Source organism: Delphinapterus leucas, chromosome 2 (genome assembly GCF_059928025.1).
Source record: "Delphinapterus leucas isolate spDelLeu-1000000601 "Yukka" chromosome 2, BTC_Dleu_Yukka2, whole genome shotgun sequence".
Taxonomy (NCBI): domain Eukaryota; kingdom Metazoa; phylum Chordata; class Mammalia; order Artiodactyla; family Monodontidae; genus Delphinapterus; species Delphinapterus leucas.
Genome location: NC_143130.1, coordinates 62,324,756 through 62,350,718, shown reverse-complemented (window position 1 = coordinate 62,350,718; position 25,963 = coordinate 62,324,756). Strand labels below are relative to the sequence as shown.

General features: G+C 35.8%; 1 protein-coding gene across 7 annotated transcripts in view; it reads left to right on the top strand.

Moving 5' to 3' along the window:
* SCAPER (S-phase cyclin A associated protein in the ER) overlaps positions 1 to 25,963 on the top strand; it is a 494,989-nt gene that overhangs the window by 252,772 nt on the left and 216,254 nt on the right. For all 7 annotated transcript variants that reach the window (XM_030761728.2, XM_022580126.3, XM_022580128.3 and 4 more), the window contains 2 exons: positions 7,283 to 7,348; positions 16,578 to 16,704. In XM_030761728.2, coding sequence (XP_030617588.1) covers positions 7,283 to 7,348; positions 16,578 to 16,704 — 193 coding nt within the window. The remainder of the gene's footprint in view (positions 1 to 7,282; positions 7,349 to 16,577; positions 16,705 to 25,963) is intronic.

Here is a 25,963-nt window from a genome sequence, read left to right as displayed (position 1 = left end):
ACTAAGTGATGTGGAGATAGGCAGTCGACCCTAGAAGGAGTTCAGAGTAGTGATCATAAAGATGATCAAAGAACTTGGGAAGAGAATGGATGCACAGAGCAAGAAATTAGAAAATTTTAACAAAGAATTAAAAAATATAAAGAACAACCAAACAAAATTGAAGAATACAATAACTGAAATGAAAAATACACTAGAAGAAATCAATAGTAGACTAAACGAGGCAGAAGAACAGATCAGTGAGCTGAAGACAGAGTAGTGGAAATCACTGCCACTGAACAGAAAAAAGAATGAAAAGAAATGAGGACAGTTTAAGAGATCTCTGGGACAACATCAAGCACGCTAATATTTGCCTTATAGGGATTCCAGAAGGATAAGAGAGTGAGAAAGGGCCTAAGAAAATATTTGAAGAGGTAGTAGCTGAAAACTTCCCTAATCTGGGAAAGGAAATAGTTACCCAAGTCCAGGAAGCACAGAGAGTTCCATATAGGATTAACCCACAGAGGAATACCCCATGATACAACCTAAATGTCCATTGACAAATGAGTGGATAAAGAAGATGTGGTGTATATATAATGGAATACCACTCAGCCTTAAGAAAGAATGAAATAATGCCATTTGCAGCAACATGAATGGGCCTAGAGTTTATCATACTAAGTGACACAAGTCAGACAGAGAAAGACAAATGATATCACTTATATGTAGAATCTAAAAAATGATACAAATGATACAAACTTATTTATGAAACAAAAATGGATTCACAGACATAGAAAAGAAATGTATGGTTACCAAAGGGAATAGTGGGGGTTGGGGGATAGATTAGGAGTCTGGGATTAACATATACACACTACTATATATTATAAAATAGATAAACAACAAGGATCTACTGTATAGCACAGGGAACTATACTCAATATCTTGTAATAACCTGTAATGGAAAATAATCTGAAAAAAAAATCTCTATATATATATCACTGAATCACTTTGCTGTACACTTGAAACTAATACAACATTGTAAATTAACTATACTTCAGTTTAAAAAAAGAGGCTAGTGGTGTTTTGACTTACCCTGATCACGTCTCAACTTCCCAGCATCCCTGTTACAGGTACTTAGTAATGGAGGGGGCAGAACAAACCTTGTACTCAAAGAACTGTAGTTGTTTTAACCTGACTGATGGTTCTCTGAAAGGTTAGTTCTAAGGGTTTGTCTTCCTTTTACCTAACTCAGGATTCTCCCAGAGCTGAGGAGGCTACCTGGGGGTGATTGTCAAAAACAATTTAAAGGCAAATGTATTAGTTGGTGGTGCCCAGTGCAAGGGTATACAATTAGTGTAAATAATTCATCAAAAAATTTGCAGGGAAAGGCTGAGGATTGAGATGCCTTGGGGAACAAGGGCTTTGAAAACCTCCCACGTACTCTGAGAAATCTAGAAGGCCATATGCATGCGCAGGGATGGGTACATGATCAGAAAAGACCCAAGAAGGTCCTGACCATTAGTCTTTTATGCAAGCAGGAAGTGAGGGCTAAGGTAGAGTTTTAATCTGCCTGACTGAGTCTTGTTGGCTTGCCCCAACACACACACAGAGCCCATCTGCCAAGACTAGATTAGGAGGTTTGATGTTATTGTTTGTGGTGTTTAAAGAAATCTCTTGGATCACTAATTGATTGCTAAAGTAATAGAACAGAGACTTTAGGGGCCATAATGACAAAGAATATAAACTTTAGAAAATTAGTTCAGAAAACTCACTAAACAAATGTACAAGTACATCAAGTAGCAAAAACAAAACCTGAGAGGAAGGAGAATCTGATTTCCAGAGTTGCCACATTATAATATTTAAAATGTCTTGTTTTCAAGAAACAGTTGCAAGGCATGCAAAAAAAAAGAAAATTGGCCCATACACTGGGAAAAAAAATTACTAGAAAGTGTCCCTGGGGAAGCCCAGACATTGGCCTTACTAGACAAAGATTTAAAAAAAAATTTTTTTTTTTTGCAGTATGTGGGCCTCTCACTGTTGTGGCCTCTCCCATTGCGGAGCACAGGCTCCGGACGTGCAGGCTCAGCGGCCATGGCTCATGGGCCCAGCCGCTCCACGGCATGCGGGATCTTCCCAGACCGGGGCACGAACCCATGTCCCCTGCATCAGCAGGCGGACTCTCAACCACTGCGCCACCAGGGAAGCCCTAAAAATTTTTTAAATATACTCAGAGAATTAAAGGAAAACACATGAATGATATGTAACCAACTGGATAATATTAATAATGAGATAACAATTTTAAAAGAACTAATAGAAATTTTGTAGCTGAAGAGTACAGTAATTGAAGTGAAAAAAAATTACTTGAAGGGTTCAGCAGCTTATTTGAGCAGATAGAAGAAAGAGTCAGTGAACTTGAAGATTCTCAATTGAGATTATCCACTCCATGGAAGAGAAAGAATAAAGAATGGGGAAAAATTTGAATACAGTCTCAAAAACTTGTGGGACACCATCCAGCATACCAACATATACATAAGGGGAGTCCCAGAGAAGAGTAGAGAGAGAAAAGGGCAGAGAATATTTGAAGAAATGATGGCTGAAAGTTTTCCAAATTTAATGAAGCATATGATCTGCAGATCCAGGAAGTTCAACAAACTCGTAAGTAGGAGAAATGCAGAGATCCACGTTATCACACATTATAATCAAACATTGGAAGATAAAGACAAAGAGAATCTTGAAAACATCAAAAGAGAAGCAATTCTTCATATGTAAAACATCCTCAATATAATAACAGTTTATTTCTCATCAGAAACTATAGAGGTCAGAAGGCAGTAGGATAAACATATTCAGTTTCCTGGTAGAAAAACACAAAAGCAGAACAAATTGTCAACCAAGAATTCTATATCTGGCAAAACTTCAAAAATGAAGGAGAAATTAATACATTCCATGATAAACAAAAGCTGAGAGATTGTCACTAGTAGACCTGCACTTCAAGAAGCTCTAACGGAAATCTTCAGTCTGCGATAAAAACACAGTAGACAGTAACTTGAATCCACACAAAGAAATAAAGAATGCTGTAGAAGTAACTATATATGTATAAATCAGTGTAAATGTAGTATTTTTGTATCTCCTCATTTTTCCTATTTGATTTAAAAGAGAACTATACAAAATAATTATAAACCTATGTTGATGGACACACAATGTATAAAGAAATGACTTATAATAATAGCATAAAGGAGGTAAATGCTATATAGGAACATTTTTGTATACTACTGAAACTAGGTTGGTATTAGTTCTAACTAGATTGTTATGAATTAAGATGTTAATTATAATTCAGGACAACTGCTAAGAAAACAATAGATAAATAAATAAGTATATACATATGCTTGAAGAAATGAGAAGGGAATGAAAGTGGTACACTAGAAAATATTTAGCACAAAATAAAGCAGTAATGAAGGAACTGGGGGACCAAAGAGATATACAGAAAATGCAAAATGGCAGAAGTAAATCTGTCCTTATCAGTAATCATATTAAATATAGATGCATTAAAGACACCAGTAAAAGAAACAAATTGGCAGAATGAATTTTTAAAAATCATTCAACTATATGCTGTCTACAAGGGACTCACTTCAAATATAAGAACCCAAGTGGTTTAATGTGAAAGGATAGAAATATTTCATGCAAAGAGTACCCTCTGCAAGATAATATAGCTGAAGTAACTATATTGCTATCATGCAACATAGACTTTAAGACCAAAATTGTACAATAAAGAGAGAAGGATATTACGTAGTGATGAAAGGATGAATCCATCAAAAATACTTAACAATTACAAACATATATGCACCTGAGAAAGTCACAAAATATATGAAGGAAAAACTGACAGAATTGAGGGGAGAAATAGATAGTTCACCAGTAATAGTTGGATACTTCATACCTCACTTTTAATAATGGATAGGACAACCAGTCTGGGGATCAACAAGGAAATAAAAGTCTTGAACAACATCAACTAACTAAACCTAACAGATGAATAGAGAAAATTCTACCCCAAAACAGCAGAATACATATTCTGCTCGAGTGTACATGAAATACTCTTCAGCACTGATCATACATTAGACCACAAAACAAGATTCCATAAATTTTAAAATATTGAAATCATGCAAGATATCTTCTCTAACCACAAGGAAATGAAGTTAGAAGTCAAAAGGAAATATGAGAACTTCACAGATATAAAGAAATTAAGCAAGACACTCTTCAAGGATTAAAGCAACTGGAACTCTCATTCTTTGCTGGTAGAAGTACAAATTGGAATGACCTGTTTGGTAAACATTTTTGTATTTTAAGGTTAAGCACATGCCTATCAGATTGCTCAGCAACCCCATTCCTAGGTATTTATCCAAAAGAAATTAAGACATCTGCCCATGCAGTGACTTGTCTACAAATGTTTAGAGTAGGTAGTAGCCCCAGATTGGAAAGAAGTAAAATATCCAACTGGAAATGGATAAATTGTGGTGTCCAAACAATAGAATACTGCAAAGCAGTGAAAAGGAATTAACTAATAATATATTTGATTATGAAAGAATCTCGAGATTTATTCTAAATGAATTAATCCAGACACAAGAAAGTATGTATGATTGTAGTAATTTGATATTCAGAAATTTATACTGGGAAAAAGTAGATGGATTATTCCTAGGAATAAGAAGGTGGGGGCAGGGGGAAGAGAACTATTACCGAAAAACATGAGAAAATTTTTTGGGGTTTGGAAATGCTTTATATCATGATTGTGGTTTCACTTACGTTGGTAGGCACAACTGTGAAAACTCATCAAGTTATACACTTAAAATTTAAAGTTTTTATTGTTTGTAAATTATATCTCAATAAAGCTGACCCAAAAATGAAAAAAAGAATTATAAAGACAAAAAAATTAACACTTCGGAACCAAGGGGTGGGAGTGGGCCAGAAAACATTATTTGAAGTAAGAGTTTTTAGGAGTAAGACAAAATGGAAATACAAAATGTTTGAAATTCGTGACAATGAGAACATGAAACTTATGGAGTATGGTCAAAACTTTACTCAGAATGAAATTTTAGCCTTAAATTATTTTATCAGTTGAAGTAGTAGTGGTCTAAACAACTCAAGGGTTAGAACAATATTCATAGCTTCTTCATGGGAAATAGGATAGATGTATTTATTTTTATTTAACAAATATATATATGGCACTTACAATGTACTATATCTTTATAAAGATAAAAATGGAAATTAAATAGAAGTTGATAAGATCTAATTCTTGGAGAATATTGGTAAACTCTGAAAAGCTAACAAAAAATAAAACGGAGTAAATAAATATCCCACATTATGGCTAAGAAAGAGTACAACCACGATGACAAGGAGACTAAAAGTGAGGGAATGCAGTATACAACACAACACTAATAAATTTAAAATATTAATAAAGTGGGTCATTATCTTAAAGAGTAAGTAATCAGAATTTAATAATAATAGTTTCTGAAATAATTCTTTTCAACCTTATCTCTCATTATTCCCACATTTTAATCTTTTGCTCCAGCAAAAGGGATCTGTACACTGTTCCCTAAGCAAAACCTGTGTTTTTTCCATGTCTAGCATTATTTGCTCACTTCTCTACCCTATTAATGGCATTTTCTTTTCATGTATTCAGATGCTACCTATCTTTCAAGCAGGTACACTTTCCATTTCCTTAAGGAAACTCCCCCTAGCATCTTAGGTGGAAATGAGCACTTGTGACAGTACCCATCAGTCACTTACTCAGCTTTGTAGAACTATGTATCTTTTAATGCTGTATCTTCCTCCTCCTTATGGAGAATAAATACATTGAATATTTCCACTATATATATATATATATATATATACCCCATCCCTGATATATATATAACTCTCATTATCCCCCCATACTCTAGTTTATACAGAGTAGGGGCTCTGGAAATAAATATTTAATTGATTGCTAAAAGTGAATCAAGGTGAGATTCAAGTTAGGAAAAAGTGGTTAACTACCATTCCAGGTAAAGTTAGGATTTCTTTGGGTAGTATTTTTCTAGTTAGGTGTGCATGAATGGGAGAATGTATTCAGTTTTTTCCACTTGAAGGCTCAGATAAAATATATGTCTTGATATAACTGGCATCTTCCTAAGCCTCAATTTCTTTTTTGTAAAATGAGGACAATATATATATTGAGTTTGTAAGACTGTATGAGACAATGAATGTGTAGCTCCTTGGCACAGCTCTTGGAACATATTCAATCCTGCAAAATTGTTACTTTCCCCACCTTTCATATGAGGTCACAATTACTTGCAACTACAATGTGGTTATTTCCCCATTTTGATATGCCTTAATATTTTGGCTGATAGCAATGAGCACACGTAGGTTGAAACAATACATAATTTAATGTTTAATTCTAATTTAGTTATTTCTTCATTCCCAAGCATAACCTATGCTACATTGCTTTTTTCTCATTGGGTGTGTTGTAATTTGCATCTTCCAGGTTTTTTATGAAACAGTTTTTATTTTTTCACCTGTCATTGCTGTATGGATTGGTGTACATTGTGACTAATTCTTTCATAGGGCACTGGACTAATTATTTGAGACTAGAACCCTTTGGGTGAATGGTTAATATTTAAATTAGTATTTTTCTCTTTTTCCTCTGAAAAGGGAAATTGACAAATTAAGTCATTGTTAATGGATTGCTGTAGTGACGTCTGCTTAGTTTGGTGACCTGTTGAGGGCTGTCACCTACAGTTACAGGCAAGGTGGAGCTTAGTTGGACAATGGCAGAAGAGTGTTATCTCAGATTTTTGCAGACTTTTGGTATTTAGTCAGTATAAATAACAAAAGCAGAACAAAACAGATCTTTGAGTATCTGGTCAAGTCATTTCCACTGCCTTTTAAAATTATTTCTAGAGTTAAGTGGCTATTCTTTACCTGTATTTAATCTTGCATTATATGCCTCCTGAGGCACCTCAACCACCTTGTAGAAACTTAGTATGGTTTTAAATTTAATTATCATGATTTTAACATTTCTGAAAAATAACACCATTCTGTACCATGTCCCTAAACTCAGAAGTGTTTTTATGAATCTCTTTTATATCCTGTGAGGAAATATGTATTTTTAAGTCTTTTTTGATACATTTATAATATTTTAAAGATGCAATCTCAGAAATCTAAGTGTGAAAATTAGTGTAGTAATGTTCCTAGTACTGGGAGAGGAAAAACACAGCCAAAGTTTTATTTTGTTATAAAAATTAGCAGCAAAATAACTAACAATGATAAAACTCTTTTCTCTTTAGGGCCAAGGAATACGAGAGTTTATTGGAAACAAAAAATTCTGGCTCAGACTCACCCTATAAAGCAAAGTGAGTATTTTATCCTACATTTTAGTTCTTTGTCTTTTCAGTCTTTGCCTGTAACAAAAGCTTATCTGAACCATCATTGTATGCCTGTGGTCATGGACTTTGTATCTGATGCCTAGAATTTTATTCTGCTAACACAGTGGTATCCAACTGGGGATGGTTTTGCGAGAGGATGTTTGTCGGTGCCTAGGGGTATGTGATAATATTTTAGTTATCACAGCTTGGAAAACTGGTGCAGCTGCCATCAAGCGTGCAGAAGCCAGGGGATACTGTTAAACATTCTTCAGTGCACAAGATAGGCCTCCACAGCAAAGTATTACCACATCCAAAACATCAGTAGTGCTGAGGTAAAGAAACCCTATTCTAACAAAACAAGTTCTGGCAAGGCTGTACTGGTTCTTACTCTGAGGAGACCTCATTCAAGATCGTTGCAAGGGCCACTTGACAGATGAGGATTTAGACTCTGCCATTGGGTGTAAGTGTAATTACTAAGTGTAATAGCTAAGTAAACAAAAACATCATCATTTTGCTTCTCTCAAATAGACTGCCAGTAGAGGTGCAGTGAGAGAAAGGTACTTATATAATACTACTGATAGGGGTACAGACTGGTGTAGTCTTATTGAAAGGCAATGTGAATCCGGAGCTTAGGTTGTCCACTTTTTTGTTTACGGTTAAGATATCTTTTATTCATTATGTATATGATTAAGTTCTAGCACTTGAAGTAGTACTTTATTTTTTTAATTTATAGTTGATTTACAATGTTGTGTTAGTTTCTGGTATACAACAAAATGATCCAGTATATATATTTTTTCCAATTATTTTCCATTATAGTTTATTACAAGATATTGAATATAGTTCCCTGTGCTATACAGTAGGACCTTGTTGTTTATATATTTTATATATAGTAGTTTGTATCTGCTAGTCCCAAACTCCTAATTTATCCACCAAATAGTTTTGTATTGGCATGTGAATAATAATACAAATTAATGGATTGGATTTTTTAAAACAGTCTAGAAATAGATCCAAAATTTGAGGAAATTTAATATATGATGTGGTATAGTGTTTGCAAAGATGGCCAGAAGTTGTTGAGCCATTCCTGGAGGCATGTCCCTTTGCAATATAACTTTGCCACCTCTCCATCAAGGAGTGGACTCTGTTTTCCTTACTCTTGAATTTGTTCTGGCCTTTTGACTTGTTCTCATCCACAGTCTACTGCAGAAGCAATATGTGACTCCTGAGCCTTGGCTCCAGAAGTCTTGAGGCTTCTGCTCACAACTTTGCTTTCTTGCTCCCCTGTGACTGCCATATAAGGAAGCTTTGGTCAGCCTCCTTGAGGATGACAGATCACTTGGTCATGGTGTATAATCCTTTTAATATGCTGTTTAATTTGTTTTGCTTGTTTCATTGAGGGTTTTTGCATCAGTGTTCATAGAGGATATCAGGCCTTATCAAGCCTCTGCTTGTGTCACATTTGTTTATGTCCCATTGGCCAAGGCAAGTCATTTTTCCAAGTCCGTAGTCACTGTCTGAGGTGACTATGTACGTCATGGCTGGCAAGATATACTTCAAGGGGGACCTTTAATGTAACAATCTACTATACAACTTTCTCTGGATTCTCCTCTTACTTGACTAGATGCTCTTTTTCAGTATCTTTTGCCTGGTTGTTTCTTGTCTCTTTGACCACTGACATTAACATGCCTTTGTCCTGAGAGTTCAAATAGAGAATTACTCCCTTGGTAATCTCATTTAGTTTCATGACTTTAAACATCTAGTATCTGGATGGACTTTAAATTTATGTCTCCAATACAGACCTGTCCCCAGAACTCCAGAACACTATATCCAGCATCCTATTTAGCATTTCCACTTGAATGTCTCTGTTCACTTGGATGTCTTAAGTGAACATGTGCAAAATTAAACTCCTGAAATTTGCTCCCATACCTTACCCCTCATATTTTTGCTCATCCTTAATTTAAGGATGGCAAGCCCATCCTTAAATTAAGACATCTAAAATCTTTAGAGTCATCCTTTTTCTCACACTCTTCCAGTCCATCAAAAAATTCTGTTGGCTGTATCTGTAAAATATATTCAGAATCCGACAACTATTCATTACCTCCATAGTAACTAGTGTAGTCTAACCTACCAGTGTCTCTCATCTGGATTATTGTAGCAGCTTCCTAATTAGTTCTACACTGCTCTGCCCTTGTTTACTACAGTCTCTTCGCCACAGGGCAACCAGGATATTCTTTTAAATTATAAGTCTAGAAAAATGGCAGTAGCAATAGAAGCATAATTTTTCAATATCTTCAAATTTTAATATAGAAACCAGATAACTAATAAAGAAAACCCAAAACCCATGGAAGCATTTACAAAAAACACTACATTGCCAGATATCTACATGAAATCTGAAATGCAAGTGGATGGGAACAAATAGCCACAAGACCTGCATGGTAATGACATCAGTGTGAAAGAAAGCAAAGAGAAGCAACTGGGATAACAGATGTAAGGAAAGGATAACCCCAAAATAGCTAACAGGTTTTCACTGGAAGGTTCAGGGAACCAATCTGAGAGAAGCACCTAAACCTCATTTTTAAGTAGGTTTCTCAAGAAGGGCTGATGTGAACAATGTTGCCTTAGTTCTTGCTCTTTCTTATCAATAATTTTATGCCCTCAAAAATCAGTTTTGCCGGGCTTCCCTGGTGGCGCAGTGGTTGAGAGTCCGCCTGCCGATGCAGGGGACACAGGTTCGTGCCCCGGTCCAGGAAGATCCCACATGCCGCGGAGCGGCTGGGCCCGTGAGCCATGGCCGCTGAGCCTGCGCGTCCGGAGCCTGTGCTCCACAACGGGAGAGGCCACAACAGTGAGAGGCCCGCGTACTGTAAAAAAAAAAAAAAAAAAAAAATCAGTTTTGCCAGTTACAAAATCCTTGACCCACATTTTCTTTTCTTGAGGATCTTAAATACTAAGAGAGAATGAACCTTAGACAATCAAAATTATTAGACATCAACATAAAGACTAGGGATGAATAGTAAAGTTATAGTTTCTTATAGAACTAAGAATAACTGATGGCCAGAAGAAAAAGAATATTATGTAATAACTGTATCTCAGTTGTTTTTATAGTATAACTATAAGAAAAATATTGGGGAGAATGAGGAAAACATATTCTAAAAAATTAACCATTCTCCAGTTATATTGGTGATGGTATTATTGATAATGTTATTCTGAGTCCATGTGCATAATAATAAGGATAAAGTAAAGAAGATTATGGAGACTAGCATTCTTTCATCCCCTGTATTACTGAGAAACTGAATTCTCAGTCTGGATGAAAGGAGATAGATGTAATACATTAGAGATCAGGTAATAACCCTGTAGGACTGAATTTGAAATATATGAATTTATGAGATATTTTATCTTTTAAAAAGTGTTCTGCATATTTGTGTGTATACGTATTTGTGTATATACATATATAGATACACATGTATTATGTATGTGTGTGTACACACATTCACTTATTTCCTAGCTGTGTCGATTGAAGAGTCCTAGAAACAATGACCAATGCAGTAGCAGTGAGCATATCTCACTAAAGGGAGCAAGAACTTCTTGGAAAAATGTCTAATGCTAGATCTGAATGCTCTGTCATACTAGATGGCAAGGAATCTCTCAAAGACTGCTAGTGTTTTATCAAAAGACTCAGGCGCTGACTTGAAAAGTTTACTAATAGACAAAAATAGGACAATTTGAGCATCAAAAAGGATAATTATTGTAACCGATTGAAATTGGTAACCAAATAGCAGATGAAAAGAAATGTCTCCTTATAAAATTATTCTAGCTAATAAATGAAAATGACTCTTCCTCCAGTTTCCCCTCCCTTTCCAGAAAAATTCAGTCCTAAAGCCACTAGAAGTGAGAGCACCAAGGAACCATCTGCACTGGCTGGATGGCTGGAGGCAGCAGTGGCACAATGGTGGGTGTCAGAGTAGGCTAAGGAGGGGCGCCAGGTATGGAGGTTTAGAGCCCAAGCAGAGCGCAGGGAGCTTCCATGTGGGGTAGGACACCATGGCCTGGTGTGGGGAATCAGAGCCAAATGAGGAGGGTAATCCATGGAATGTCATCCTGGCACAGTCTGTCAGGGGAGTCTTGCAAAGGGTGTGAAACCCAAGCAAGCTGAGAATGGCAGAAGAGCCCAGAGTAGGGAGTTGGAGGCCAAGCAGGAAGATAACAGTATGCATAAAGAAAGATGCATGATACGTTAGGTGGATTGTTCACATAAGTAAATATATTAAGGATGAGAGAAGAGAGTTAAAAATAGACCCAGGGAGAATAGAAAATCCTATGGTGGTGAATTGGAATTGTAGGTATCGGTTTTAACTTATATTTTCCATTATATATATAAGTAGAAATAAATATAGATGTAAAGTGTAGGGATACACACACACACACACACACACACACACACACACGTGACCCTTGAACAGTGAGGGTGGGGGCTGGGGCGCCGGCCCTCCGAGCAGTCAGAAATCTGCCTGTAACTTTTACGGTCGGCCTTCCCCTCCAAAGTTCTGTGTTCACGGATTCAACCAATCCTGAATCCTGTAGGACATACATAGTGAAAAAAATCTGCGTATAGATGGACCTGCACAGTTCAAAGCCCTGTTGCTCAAGCGTCAACTCTGTGTATGTATAATTATATATATAGTTCTATGTTTTTTTTTGTTTTTTTTGTTTTTTTTGTTTTTTTGTTTTTTTTGCGATACGCCGGTCTCTCACTGTTGTGGCCTCTCCCGTTGCGGAGCACAGGCTCCGGACATGCAGGCTCAGCGGCCATGGCTCATGGGCCCAGCCGCTGTGCAGCATGTGGGATCCTTCCGGACCGGGGCACGAACCCGTGTCCCCTGCATCGGCAGGTGGACTCTCAACCACTGCGCCCAGTTATATGTATTTTTTATATTCATTTATATAATAATATACACACATTTTCTAGATCTTTCCACTAAGAATGAGGGCCTGGGAGCAGCAACACCCTGATAGCATTGAGCACATCTAGTATACCCATGTAAGTATGAAGGTGAGGTAGTTCCCTGAAAGGGATAGATGGGTTCTTTTTCCACAGGAAAGGATGCTGGCTGGCAACAATGAATGATGATCAATGTAGGAGGCAATATATGCACACTGATTTTTTCATCTTAATATGGGGATTTCTTAGGCTGTTACATTTAGAAATACAGGCTTAAGCATATTATTTACAAATGGAAGGGGAACCAGTAGCCTTAAATTTAGACTATGTACCTTTCAGATAGAGGAGGTGAAAGAAAGAAGAAGCTAATATGTTTATGTCTTCCTGTCCATCACACCGAAGAACAATGTTAGTTCCTAACGTGGGCCCATTCCCCTTTCTTACACTTTTATAAATCTTCCCAATGATCCTAATGAACCTCCCAAAATTGTGATAAAAGTTAGGGATCCTTACATTTCACATTTGCCAGTGACAGGTTTGAACTTAGAGTTGTTAGAATTTGTTCAAGTTTTGAGAAGAAAATACCTGACCTTAAAAAATTCTCCATAAAGCCATTTACCTGACAGATACTTCTCATGTTCTAGGCTAGGAGTTATGAATCCTTCACTTTTTCTTTTCATGCTAGAAAAAATTAACATGCCAGAAGTAACTCAAATAGCAATTTCTGTATTAATAAATCTGCACCCTCTAAACAGCTCCTATTCTTGCCCTGTAGGGAAAATACAGCTTTCAGGGCTTGAGTCCTGTGACATTCTATCATTATTTATAGTATGAATCAAAATCTAATGTTTTTCTTGAGAGGGGCTGTATTATTTGTGGTACTTCTTTGGAGGCAGGGAATAAAACAGGTTTAGCTCATGTTACCTAAGCATCCCCTTGATTTGGCATTGTTCCTTGAAAGATAGGTTCATATGAATCCCAGATTTGATTTACCTCAGGGTGAAATACAAGCCTCTTGTATTCTGTGAATTAAAATGGCCCTTGTGCCTCCCTAAATACCCCTGGTTTTCAGTGGAATGTGAGCATTCTTGGTAAGAATAGTGCTAGATTCATATGCATCCATTGCTATGGCTGGATATTCAGTTACATGGTGTGCAGGCTTTATTCAGCCAAAAGCTGAAGTGGCTACTTATCTGTCACACAATGAAGTTCGCTGCCAATATTCATCCACATGATAAGGTCAGTAACTTTAATCGGATGGGACTCTAGCCCATATTCGATTAGGAAGAAAAGAAGTATGTTACTCTTACTCTATTTTTGTATTTTTTATATTCCCTTTTTCCTTTTGTTAGGTTGAGACTTTCTGTCAATGAATAGTAATAAGAGTTGGTCATTTATTGCATGTCTACTTTAGTGAATGGTGTTAGGTACATTACATTAATTATCTCTAATCTTCAGAAGCTCTGAAAGAAAAAAAATATATATATATATGTATAAAATCTCCACTTTCAAGTTGAAGAAACTGAGATTGAAAGTAGATAAATAACCTCCCCAGGGTTTACATATGTGGTATGTTCTGGAGCCAGAGTTTAAGCATAGGTATTTCTGATTTTAGAGTTTGTATTTATTCCTTGACTTATCAAAGTAAACTTCATATGGATAGCTTAGGTTTAAACTGGAGTTCACCAGGGCCTTTTTGAGCTGCAATTACTGTTGTATTCTTTGAGGAGTTCAGTTTTTTTACATAAATACATTTCTAGATGAAATTATATTCTAAGATATTATTCATTTGTGAATGAAATTTCCTTATTTGAATTGACTAATATGGTGTGGAGACAAAGCATGAAATTTGAAGATTAAAGGCCTAGGTTTCTAGTCCCAATAATACATTTACCAGTCGTGAGGCCTTGGGAAAGTCACCTAATTTGCCTGAGCCTTGGCGTCTTCATTTTTCAAACAGGGATGGACAGTGTTTTTCAGAGGACTAAAAATGATCATGTACATGAAAGCATTTTGTAACATATGAGGTTATGGATACTATTAATATTAATGTAAAGAAGAAATTTCTTCTTAGACCATTCATCATTAAGTATCTATTGAGGGTACTTATCTAGAGGTGCTACGGATAAGATGGTGAATGGGTCGACAAGAACCCTGTCTCGGGATAGTGGCACAGTGGTTAAGAATCCACGTGCCAATGCAGGGGACACAGGTTCGATCCCTGGTCCAGGACGATCCCACATGCCACGGAGCAACTAAGCCTGTGCACCACAACTACTGAGCCTGTGCTCTAGAGCCCACGAGTCACAACTACTGAAGCCCTCGCGCCTAGAGCCTGTGCTCCACAACAAAGAGAATCCCCCACGATGAGAAGCCCGCGCACCACAACGAAGAGTAGCCCCCGCTTGCTGCAACTAGAGAAAGCCCATGTGCAGCAACGAAGACCCAATGCAGCCAAAAATAAATTAATTAATAATAAAAAAAAGAAAAGAACCCTGTCTCATGAAGTTAATACTGTGCTTCTGCACTGTCCAGTATGATAGCTTCTAGCCACATATGGCTTTTTAAATTACTAAAATTAAATAAAACTTAAAATTTAGTTCCTCAGTCACACTAACTATATTTCAAGTGCACAATAGGTACATTTGGCCAGCAGCCACCATGTTGGACAGTACAGATATGGAACATTCCCATCATTACCAAAAGTTCTGTTGTAAATCTCTGCGTGGGAGAGACTTGTAATAAGTGATTTGAAGGAATAGTCAAATCAGAGAAAGCAATGTTTGGCCTAAAAACTTAGGGATAAGTAGGAATTTTCTAGATAATGTGGAGGTGGGGGAAGCATTTCAGAGGAATGAATGAATAGCATTTGCAAAGACACTGAAGCAGGAAGAGCGGGATTTAGATCCAGGAAGACCTCGTGCATACAGAGCCTGTGTGGCAAGACTAGCCCTACATGGGAGGAATCAGTCTTCCTTGATTGTAATAGGAGAAATAAGGGAGAGTATGGGTGAAGTGCTGATATCCTTGTAGATTTTGTGGCAGAAAGATTTTCTGGTTCCAGTAGCTTCTGTTTTCTCTAAAAAATGTAAGATCTTATGTGAAAGCAATGGGGAGAAAGGAATGGGTGGAGTTGTGAGGAGACTGAGCAATATATGAAGCAAGTCTTTGTAGGAGAGTGAGCAGACTAGACAAACGTATATTAGTAAGATTCTGAATCTGTAGTCATACCAGTCTTTTGCATGGTATGACTATTTCTCAGTATCAAAAATGGAAAAGGCAGGCAGATGTTCACTAATCCAGCTAAATAAATTAATGTATGCAAGGCACTGAGAGGGATGCCTGGCCCACTAAACAAACATTAGTGATTGTTACCATGGCTGGGGGTTAGCTGTAGGAGTAACAGAACAACAGAAAGGGAATGTAGCACACGTTTACAAGAAAGTGATTATAATGATGGCCTATGGAATCAATCATAGATAAAAATGGAAGTAAGGTAACAGGGAGATGATGCATAGGGGAAAGTGGAGAGATCTGGGAAAGTGACTGGTGAGTATCTGTTGGTAGGATACTCAAGCAAGTAAGTTGAAAAGAGAGGAAGATTGATCAAAGAGTAAGGTATGTGAAACAGAAGAAGTAAGGGCTTCAAAGAAAGAGTAAGGTATGTGAAACAGAAGAAGTAAGGGCTTCAAAGAAATATTACATACATTCCCCTTACTAAAGAATCTTACGATCTAGGAAATATGTGTTATTCTTGGTGGAAAGGAAATAATTGCTGTATTGTCTAAATGACATCAGCAGTGGCAGGAAATCCCCAAATTGCCTGTAAATTGGAAAATGGAGAGTTTGATATTCTGAGAGTTTACAGTGCTTATAACATGGTATCCAAGGCTACCTTGAAGACTTAAATCAGAATATGAAAACCTGCTCAGGGTCTTATACTCATTTTCTCTGCCATCATACCCTCACCTTTCCCCATCTCCAATTCTGTTCTAGTTTAAGGGTCACGTGGAAACTGATGGCAGCAATTGCTCCAGCTAATCCTGTGAATGGACAGTACTGTCCTCTAGATCTATTTTGTGTCACAAGGACTAGATTGGTGTTTGTGAACATAGGATAATACCAGCCTTAGGAGTGGTTTGTTTTTCTTCCCCTTAGGTGCTCTATGAAGCAGTTTCTAATACAATAATGAAAGTAACTTTTGTTTAAAAATATTTAGGAAAATGAAATATTATAGTCTAATACATTCATGTCATTCTTCTCTTTCATTTTGTATCCAAGGCTTCAGCGATTAGCCAAAGATCTTCTAAAACAACTACAAGTACAAGACAGTAGCTCATGGGCAAACAATAAGGTTTCTGCTTTAGATCGTACCCTTGGTGAGGTCGCTAGAATATTGGAAAAAGAGGTATGTAACTAATCTCTGGCCTCTGGCCTTAATCTTTATGTTTCTTTCTTATTATGATGGGCTCTGGGGCTATAAGGCAGACTCTCAGTATATGTGTTTCTTCGGTGTTTCCAAAAGCTGGTCAACCATTGGTGGATATTTTTTCTTTTTGTTCTTAAGGGTATAGAAGTTGTTTTTAGTTGTTTTAATTGAAGTCCTCTATGGCAAAAATATATTCTTTAGGTCATGGTTTTCTCAGTCATATTTCCTCCCACACAAACAACATGAAATTATTTTAAATGAAATCAGAGTAATAAAGATACACAGTTTTATGGCAGAAAATATAAAACTTTGAATTATAAAGCTCATATATCACAGATTTTCACAAAATACCAACTTCCTTCCTGTTTCCAATGGAAGATTTGGTAGTTTTCTTTAATGACTTAGAGTTAGTAAATGTTTCAGTGACAGTTTTAAAAATCCTTAATGATTTTTAAAGTATTCATTATTCACTATAGAAAAATTTAAATGTACAAAGAAGAAACAAAACTCCCTGTAATACCCACTATTGACATTTTATTGTATTTTTTCTAATCCTTTTACTGTACATTTTTTACATTATTTTATCTAACTCATTTTATCATAAATTTTTTCTCATATATTTTAAAATTCTTTTTTACTGAATGAACATATCACAATTTACACAATTTATATCACTTAGGTGGTTTCTAATTTTTCTACTTAAGGTAATAACTATCTTTGTTTATTAGCTGCATTTTTTTGTTTTCTGGGTTTAAAATGTATTATATAATATTTTATATATACAAAAGAATGTAGTGATAAAAATTACATAAATAAGTGAACAGCTGCAATCTCATGACCAGCCTAAGAACTAGATTGATCCCAGTACATTTATGGTTCCCACTGTGTTCCTTCCTCACCCTATCCCCTTGCCTCTGCTCCCTCTGAGGGAATACTGTACAGAATTAAAGGGGTATCCTTTCTTTGTTTTTTAAAAATAGTGTTATTGCTTTATCACATAAATATATATTTAAATAATATATTATTTAGTTTTGTTTGTGTCTAACCTTTATAAAATATCACACTGCAGACTTAACGTGATTTTTTTCAATCAAAATTATGGGTCTAAGTTTTATTTAAGCTTGTAAATGTAGCTGTTTTTCATTTATTTTCTCTGTTGTATAGTGAGTACTACATTGTGTTAGTAGTACATTTTTTTATATTGTTCTCCTGACAGTAGATGTTCATTTTTGGGATTGGATGTGTCTGTGTGGCAGGGGGAGAGGTAGAGAGAGAAGGGGCAATTCTGCTCAAACAATTCTTGTATCAGAGCAAGTGAACAAGAATTTCTCTAAAGCAGGGAGCCTCAGACTTCAGTCTGCATCAGAATCACCTAGAGGACTTGTTAAAACACCTTGGATTTCTGATTCAGTGGGTCTGGAGTGGGTCCCAAGAATCTGTATTTCTAATATGTTCCCAAGTGACACTGATGCTGCTGGTCCAGGGACTATACTTTGAGAATCAGTGCTCTACTCTAGGGGATATGCCTCATGGGTAGAATTACCAGGTTTTCAGTCATATGAATGATCAGCTTTACAAGATAGTGCTCAGCTGCATTTTGGCATCAGAAAATACAATCCTCTATAGGAACTGAGAGCAGCATATTCACTGTGATATCATGGCAGAGCCACATAGAGTCAGTTCTTTTGTATAACATGTCCCTTTCAGAGTATGGGAGAGTTCAGAAGCTGTTAGTTGTCCAACATGTACTAGATGGAGTGTTTGGAGGTTTTATATACCTTGGAAAAATCTCTAATTATTTTAAAATTAGCAGATACTGATTTTTTTTTATAAAGCGTACTTATACTTTGAACTAAAAGGCACTTGCTTGAAGATACCACCATGTATACCGTATCTCATGAATACTGTTTCAGACTGAAGTAATCACAAAATTTTTGAGCAAAAAGTAAAATGATCTGTATAAGAAAGGTATTCAGTATGGTATTTCAGTATGAAAATCTAAGTAAAGTTATTTCATTCACAAAGGGGCAATTTACTGGAATACCACTGATCCCTTATAATTTGAGGGAGAAAAATGTTGTCTGGCTCCCAGCCTAAATGATCTGTGTCAGGAACGTTGCTGCAAAGCTGTCCTCAGAGTATACACTGCAGGACCACCTAAGAGTCTAAACTTACCTACAATAAGATCCTTTTGCAACTTTTATAACTAAAATCCTTTTTACCTAGCCAAGACAGACTAACTTTATGTGAACTTCTGTTCATAGAGTTATACGGACATTTCAGTGTAATTCAGCTGATGGTATTTATGATTTCAGTCTAGGAATTATAAATAACCATTCCTTTTTGTTTGGAAAACTGCCTGGAGTAACAAAATCATTAACACCAAAGCCAAGTACCCAGTGAAGGATTTGAAGACAGACTAGAAGTGATGGGGGTGGGGGTGGGGGACTGGTAGAACTTGGGCAAGCACTCACTGAGGAATGGTGAGAGATTAATCTTGAGGTCTTTGTCCTCTAATTTAGACCTCAACACACTGATGCTTTCTGTTACTGCTTTGACACAGTTTCCTTAGGTAATTTTTCTGAAGTTCTGAGAAATGTTTTTAGGGCTAACAGGTTAAATGTGTGATGCACAAAAATGCTCCTGTCACAAAAGAGATTTGGAAACTGAGGAGACCTGGGTTTTGGAATACTTACTGTGTGTCTCACGTCCCTTCTGGCTTTTTGGGTTCTCTGATTCTGTTCAGAAATAAAACGTTTGTAAGCTTTCTTGCATGTATTATGCTTTTTAACAAACCGCAGCCACTTCTGTAAGGAATATGGTGATCTAGGGGACTTGCACCAACTCTACCATCAAAAACATCTAAAAATTCTGGAAAAAATTTAAAAGTAATTTTCTTAAAAGCATCAAAGAGCTAAGGAGAAATAAAGAGTTATCAGGCCAAAGAAAAAGCAAGAGTTTAGACAGTTGTGCTTATAACTGAATGCCCCAAGAGTATTTGCCAGGCTGGCAAATGTGAATTACGATTTTGCAGGCCTCATGGTGTAGGGAGACAAAAGTAGAAGCCTAAGGGCTACCTAAGGTATGAAGTCTAATAGGAGATTTTCCCTTCGCCAAAACCACCATAGCCTGCTCCCCGACATAATGGTGAACCCTCTCACCTGACCTCAGAGACTGCAAAGAAAGTGTCTCGGTATAGTGCAGAAGTTATAACCATAATCCAGCCCTGGAGTAGATTTGCAGTCCAAGTTCACATTACCTGTATTATATCAAATGGTGAATTGAGTTTAAAATAGTCCCAGATTGGTTAGTAGCATCCCCTAGAAACCTGGCAGAAGGAAATGCGAGTCCTAATTGGAAGAAGACACCTTTATCCTAGGCCTCAGGTAATTTCTGTCAAGTAATTTTATAAGAATGAGTAGCTGCAGTCAAAAAACAAGCACAAAAGTGGATAAGTCATTATGAGTAAGAGCAAGCAGAAACTGGAACTGCAAGGCTTTGTAAATACCAGTCACAGATCATAAAACTGTTCTTTTACGTGTTAAGGAAACAAAAGATAAGCTTGAAAATATTTAGTTATAGACCTAACAGCAATGACAGAGGAGGTAACTCAGAATAGTCCTCTCACTGATGACAATGAATAAAGCTAGACAAAATACAAACTGGAACTGAATTGCTAATCAAGTAGTGAAGAATTACTGGTCCAAGATCTGGGAACATGGCAGGCATTTTGGGGCTGGATACAATTGGTGATCCAAAAGGGGCGGATGAGAAGCTGAGTAGTACTTTTGATATTACTGCAGAACTGGTGGGGAAAAATTGTTGGAGTCTAGGACTGTAAGTCATAGGACAGTGGCCAAAAACCCATGTTTTGGGTTGGGACCTTAAAGGACTGAACTGTAAACAGGAAGTATGCCAGTCGTTGCACAGACAGCAGATAAATGGCAAATCATCTGGGTAGCTGGGAAAATCACATCATTGGAAAAAGCAGTAAAGTGATCTTGAATTGCTAATACCCCCAGGTACCTAACAAAAGCAAATGGATAGTCTACTCTGGAGGAAGATAATAATCAACCTAAGTCTCAAATTACTTCAACAAAATAATTTTCAAATACACTGTCTGACATAGAAAGATAATTAGGCGTATAAAAGGCCAGACAACATGGATAAAAATCAATAGAAACAGGCCAATAGGGGCTCTAGAACTATGCTTATTATGTTCAATGATATAAGTATTAATTATTTCTTAAAGGTACAGCACATTTGAAAGAAAATAGAAGTTTTGGAACTGAATATTTTAGTAATTAAAATCAAGAAAACTGTAGGTGAGATAACAGCAGAATAAACCAGCTGGACAGGGCATTAGTATACTGTAAGGTAGGTCATAAGAAAGAATGCAGACTGAAACATGGAGAGAAGATGACATGGAAAACACAGAGAAGAGTGTAAGAGGCATATAATATATAGTGAAAATGCCTAATGTATGTATAGTTATTCAGAAGGAGAGTAGAGGAGTAGAAACATTATTTGAAGTCATCATCATTTAGAACTTTCTGAAAGTTCTAAATCAACCCACAGATTCATGAAGCCAAATGGAGCTCAAGCCAGATAAATAAAAAGAAATACACACCTACAGACATCATAGTGAAATTGGAGAAAATCATATTACAAGCCGATCTCATTCATGAACTTGGATTCAGATTTCCTAAACAAAATTTTGGCAAACCAAATCATGCAGTGTATTAAAAGAATAATATATAACAACAAAGTTGGATTTATTCAGGATATTCAAGTTCGGTTTAATGTTGGAAAATCAATCATAGCTTATATTAATAGAAGAAAAAAGAATAAAAAATGATCATCTCGAAAGATGCAGTAAAAACATTTGGTAAATTCAGCAGCCAAACAATTCATGATGGTAAACCAGGAATAGAATGGAATTTCCTTAATCTGACAAATTGTATCTCCAAAAAAAAAAACACATAGTTAACATCATAAGCTAATAAATAAGTTTAACAAGGCCACTAGATACAAGGAGAGTATAAAAAAAATCAGTTGTATTTATGATATCATCAAAATATTATATAGGAATAAATCTATCATGTTCATGGATTAGATTATTCATATCTCTTGCTTAAAGCTGCAGTAATTAAGAAAGTGTGCTGTTGGAGCAAAGATGGAGAAAAAGAAAAATGGAACACAATTAAAAACATAAATAGTCCTATTCAAATGTGTATGCTTGTTTATGTATGTATGGAAAAAGGAGGCACTGTAAAGCATTAGGGGAAAGTATGGTCTATTTTGTGAATTATGCTATAATGATTAAATATCCTTATTTTTAAAAAATGAAACTTGATCTTACCTCACATTATAAACAAAAAATTAATTCCAGATTGACCTAAATGTAAAAAGAAAAAAAAGCCTTTCGGAAATAAGAGAAGAATATCTTCTTGACTTTGGGGTTTTGCCTGGACAAAAAAAGACATTAACCATAAAGGGAAGTGTTGATAAATTTGCATTAAAATAGGAACTTCTATTCATCAAAAGACACCAGAAAAAAGAGTAGAAAGACAAGAGAACAGAATGGGAGAAGATCTTTATATGTACAACCCATGAAGAAGGGTATCCAGAGTATATAAGGAATTCCTACAAATTAATGAGGGGAAAAAAAAAAAGCTTACCAACAACCCAGTAGGAAAATGATCAAGAGAATAGGCATTCCAAAAGGAGGAACTTACTCCCAATGCAGGGTACACAGGTTTGATCCCTGGTCGGGGAACTAAGATCCCACATGCCGCACAGTGCAGCGGAAAAAAACCAAACCAAAACAAAACCAAAAGGAGAAACTTAATTAGCCAATAAATAGATGCAAAGATAGTTAATCTCTTTATTAATCAGGAAAATCCAAATAAAAAACGCAGTGTGGTACTGTGATTCACCTATCACAATGGCAAAAATTAAACACTGAAAATACCAAGTATCAGCAAAGATCTAGAGCAATGGGAATGCTCATACACTGTTTGTGATAATATAAGTTGGTACTACAAGTTTATTATTTTTTATTAATTTTTATTGGAGTATAGTTGATTTACAATGTTGTGTTAGTTTCTGCTGTACAGCAAAGTGAATCAGTTATACATATGCATATATCCACTCTTTTTTAGATTCTTTTCCCATATAGTTCATTATAGTATTGAGTAGAGTTTCCCTGTGCTATACAGTAGGTTCTTATTAGTTATCTACTTTATCAATATATATAGTAGGGTGTATATGTCAATCCCAATCTCCCAATTTATCCACCCCTCCACTTTCCCCTTTGGTAACCATAAGTTTGTTTTCTATATCTGTGACTCTGTTTCTGTTTTATAGGTAAGTTTATTTGTACCATTTTTTTAGACTCCGCATGTAAGCGATATCATATATTTGTCTCTGTCTGACTTACTTCACTCAGTATGACAATCTCTAGGTCCATCCATGTTGTTGCTGAAAATGGCATTATTTTGTTCTTTTTTATGGCTGAGTAATATTCCATCTTATATATGTACCACATCTTCTTTATCCATTCATCCGTTGATGGACATTTAAGTTGCTTCCATGTCCTGGCTATTGTAAGTAGTGCTGCAGTGAACCTTGGGGTGTACATATCTTTTTGAATTATGGTTTCCTCTGATGTATGCCCAGGATCAATTAAAGTTGAAGGCATGCATATCATATTTTACTTCTAGGTTTATACCCTAGAGAAATTAATGCATATATGCACCAGGAGACACGTACACAAATGTTCAATAGCAGCATTGTTTATTACCAAATATGGAAGATAACCCAAGTATCCATCAACAGCTGAATATATTAATTATGGTATGTTCATGTAATGGAATATTGTTCAACAGTAAAAATGAATGGGGAGACGCAAGAGGGAGGAGATATGGGGATATATGCATATGTATAGCTGATTCACTTTGTTATAAAGCAGAAACTAACACACCACTGTAAAGCAATTATATTCCAATAAGGATGTTTAAAAAAAAATGAATGAACTACAGTTACAGGTAACAACATGAGTGTATCTCACAATGTGTAGTCACAAGTCGCCAAAATATATTTATATACTGTTACATTTCCAGTTACATAAACTTTAAGGATAGACAAAGGTAACATTATTCTTTTAGACTGTATACATAGGTGGTAAAACTATAAAGAAGATACGGAAAATATTTCTTGTCAAAATCAGGATAATGATTATCCAAAGAGGAGGGTGAATGGTATGATCAGGAAGATTTACCTAAGTGGCTTCTTGAGTGCTTCTAGTCTTCTTTTTTCTTGACCAGATGGTGATGTTATGTTCAAATTATAATTATTCTTTAAAATTGTACTAAATGTTTTCCTTTTTTTCTGGCTTAATGTATGTTTATGTTTCACAATATAATTAAAGTTCAAGTTAAAATAAATTGCTCCAAAGACACTTCTGTTGCAGAAATGTTTAATTACTTCAAATAAGAGTTTCTAAAACATTCTCATATATGCAAAGGCACTTTCATCATACTTGCCATTGTATTAAATTTGTTCTAAGTAAATGTGATTTGTATTTTTATTGACTTTCTCATTACTCTGCCATAATGAACATTACATTTAAGTTTGGATAGTAACAGCATCCCACAAGCTTTCTGTGGTTTATCAGTAACATGAGACATTTGTATGCTGTTACTATAAGTAAACACTTTAAGCAAATGGATTGGACGTGGATTTTGTCCAGTTGCCTTTCCTGACTTTTTTAGAATCCTGCCAAATTTAAATAGGGATTCAGCTGTGAATCTCTTGAACCTGAATAAGTAAACCACGTAGCTGACAGCATTCATAATTTAACTGAATTGAGATGTCAAATCACAATTGACTTTGTCATACCTATAGCAAACCCCATGGTGTTTTTGAAATTTATCTTGCAAAATTCCACTAACAAAAAACTGTGGAAGGTAGAAAGGTAGAAACCCTTCCTCACCCCACTCCCCTTTTTTCTGCTTTTTGTGGCTATTTAACACATGCCTAGAGAAGATAAACCACTAATCCCTAAGAGCTTTTTCAACCTAATTGTGTTCAGAAAATTGTGTCCAGGTCCTGGTAGACACTGTCTATCCTCCAAACCTCATGGTTGCACTAGGTTTTACTTCTCTTATTTTCAGCTGGAACTCTTCAGTTTGAGAGGAACTGGAAAACATTCAGTTGTAAGATCGTCTTATTTTGATCCCCTCACTGTGTTCTCAATTTATGTAGTTGTTTCCTCGTAGCAGCTGACAAGTAACAGCATAGCTTGTATGACACCCATATTTTGTCAGAAGGTGACAAGTGTATCGTATGGCCCAAAGTAAAATGAAAATGTTTCTGATACCTTCTTCAACTAGCTTGCGTTAGACAATTAATATAAGGAAAATGGAATTAATTGTTATTTTAAGAATCATACAGAAATTTAATATGTATATGGTTTGTATTTTTTTAAAAGAAACAGTGAAGGAAAAGAAAGGAGGAAGTGTTTGTGTATTTTGTTTTAGATGTGGTTATATAGGTGTGCCCAATTGCCAAAAGTCATCAAACCAAATACTTAAATCTGTGCATTTTATGTAAACTATGTCTCAGTAAAAAAAAAAAAAAAAATTAGATAATCATGATTCCAAAATAGTTTATATTATTTTTCAGATGCTGAGGCTTGCCTTTATAAAAACACACTGTTTTAGTCATCTCGTGTGAGATCACTTATTGTGGCTTCTTTTTGAAGAGTGCTCTTTTAAAAGCAAATAAATTTGTTATAAAAACTCAGTGATGAATATTTGTACTGCTAGCTTATAGTAACTTTTTTTACACAACTTGTGATATTTTCTGATTAGGCACATTAACTCTTTGTAAACTCTTTTTAAATTCTTTTTAAAAAACCTCGTCTTAAAAAAAAAACCTCTTATGTAATACAGCACACAGAAATTTATGTAAAACACACTTGCACAGAAAAATGAATAATTATAACAGCAAGAAACCCCGGTGACTACTTGTTGAGAAATAGAACATTGCCAGCATCTCAAACCCTGCAACCCGCCTACATTTATTTTGCCAATCATGCATTTCTCTTAATATTTGGATAAATTATTACTTTGACTTTTTGGAAACCACTTTTTAAAATTTTTCTGTATGGTTTTATTCCCTAAGGATCCATTCCTAAATAATATATGTTAGTTTAAACATGTCTAGTTTTGAA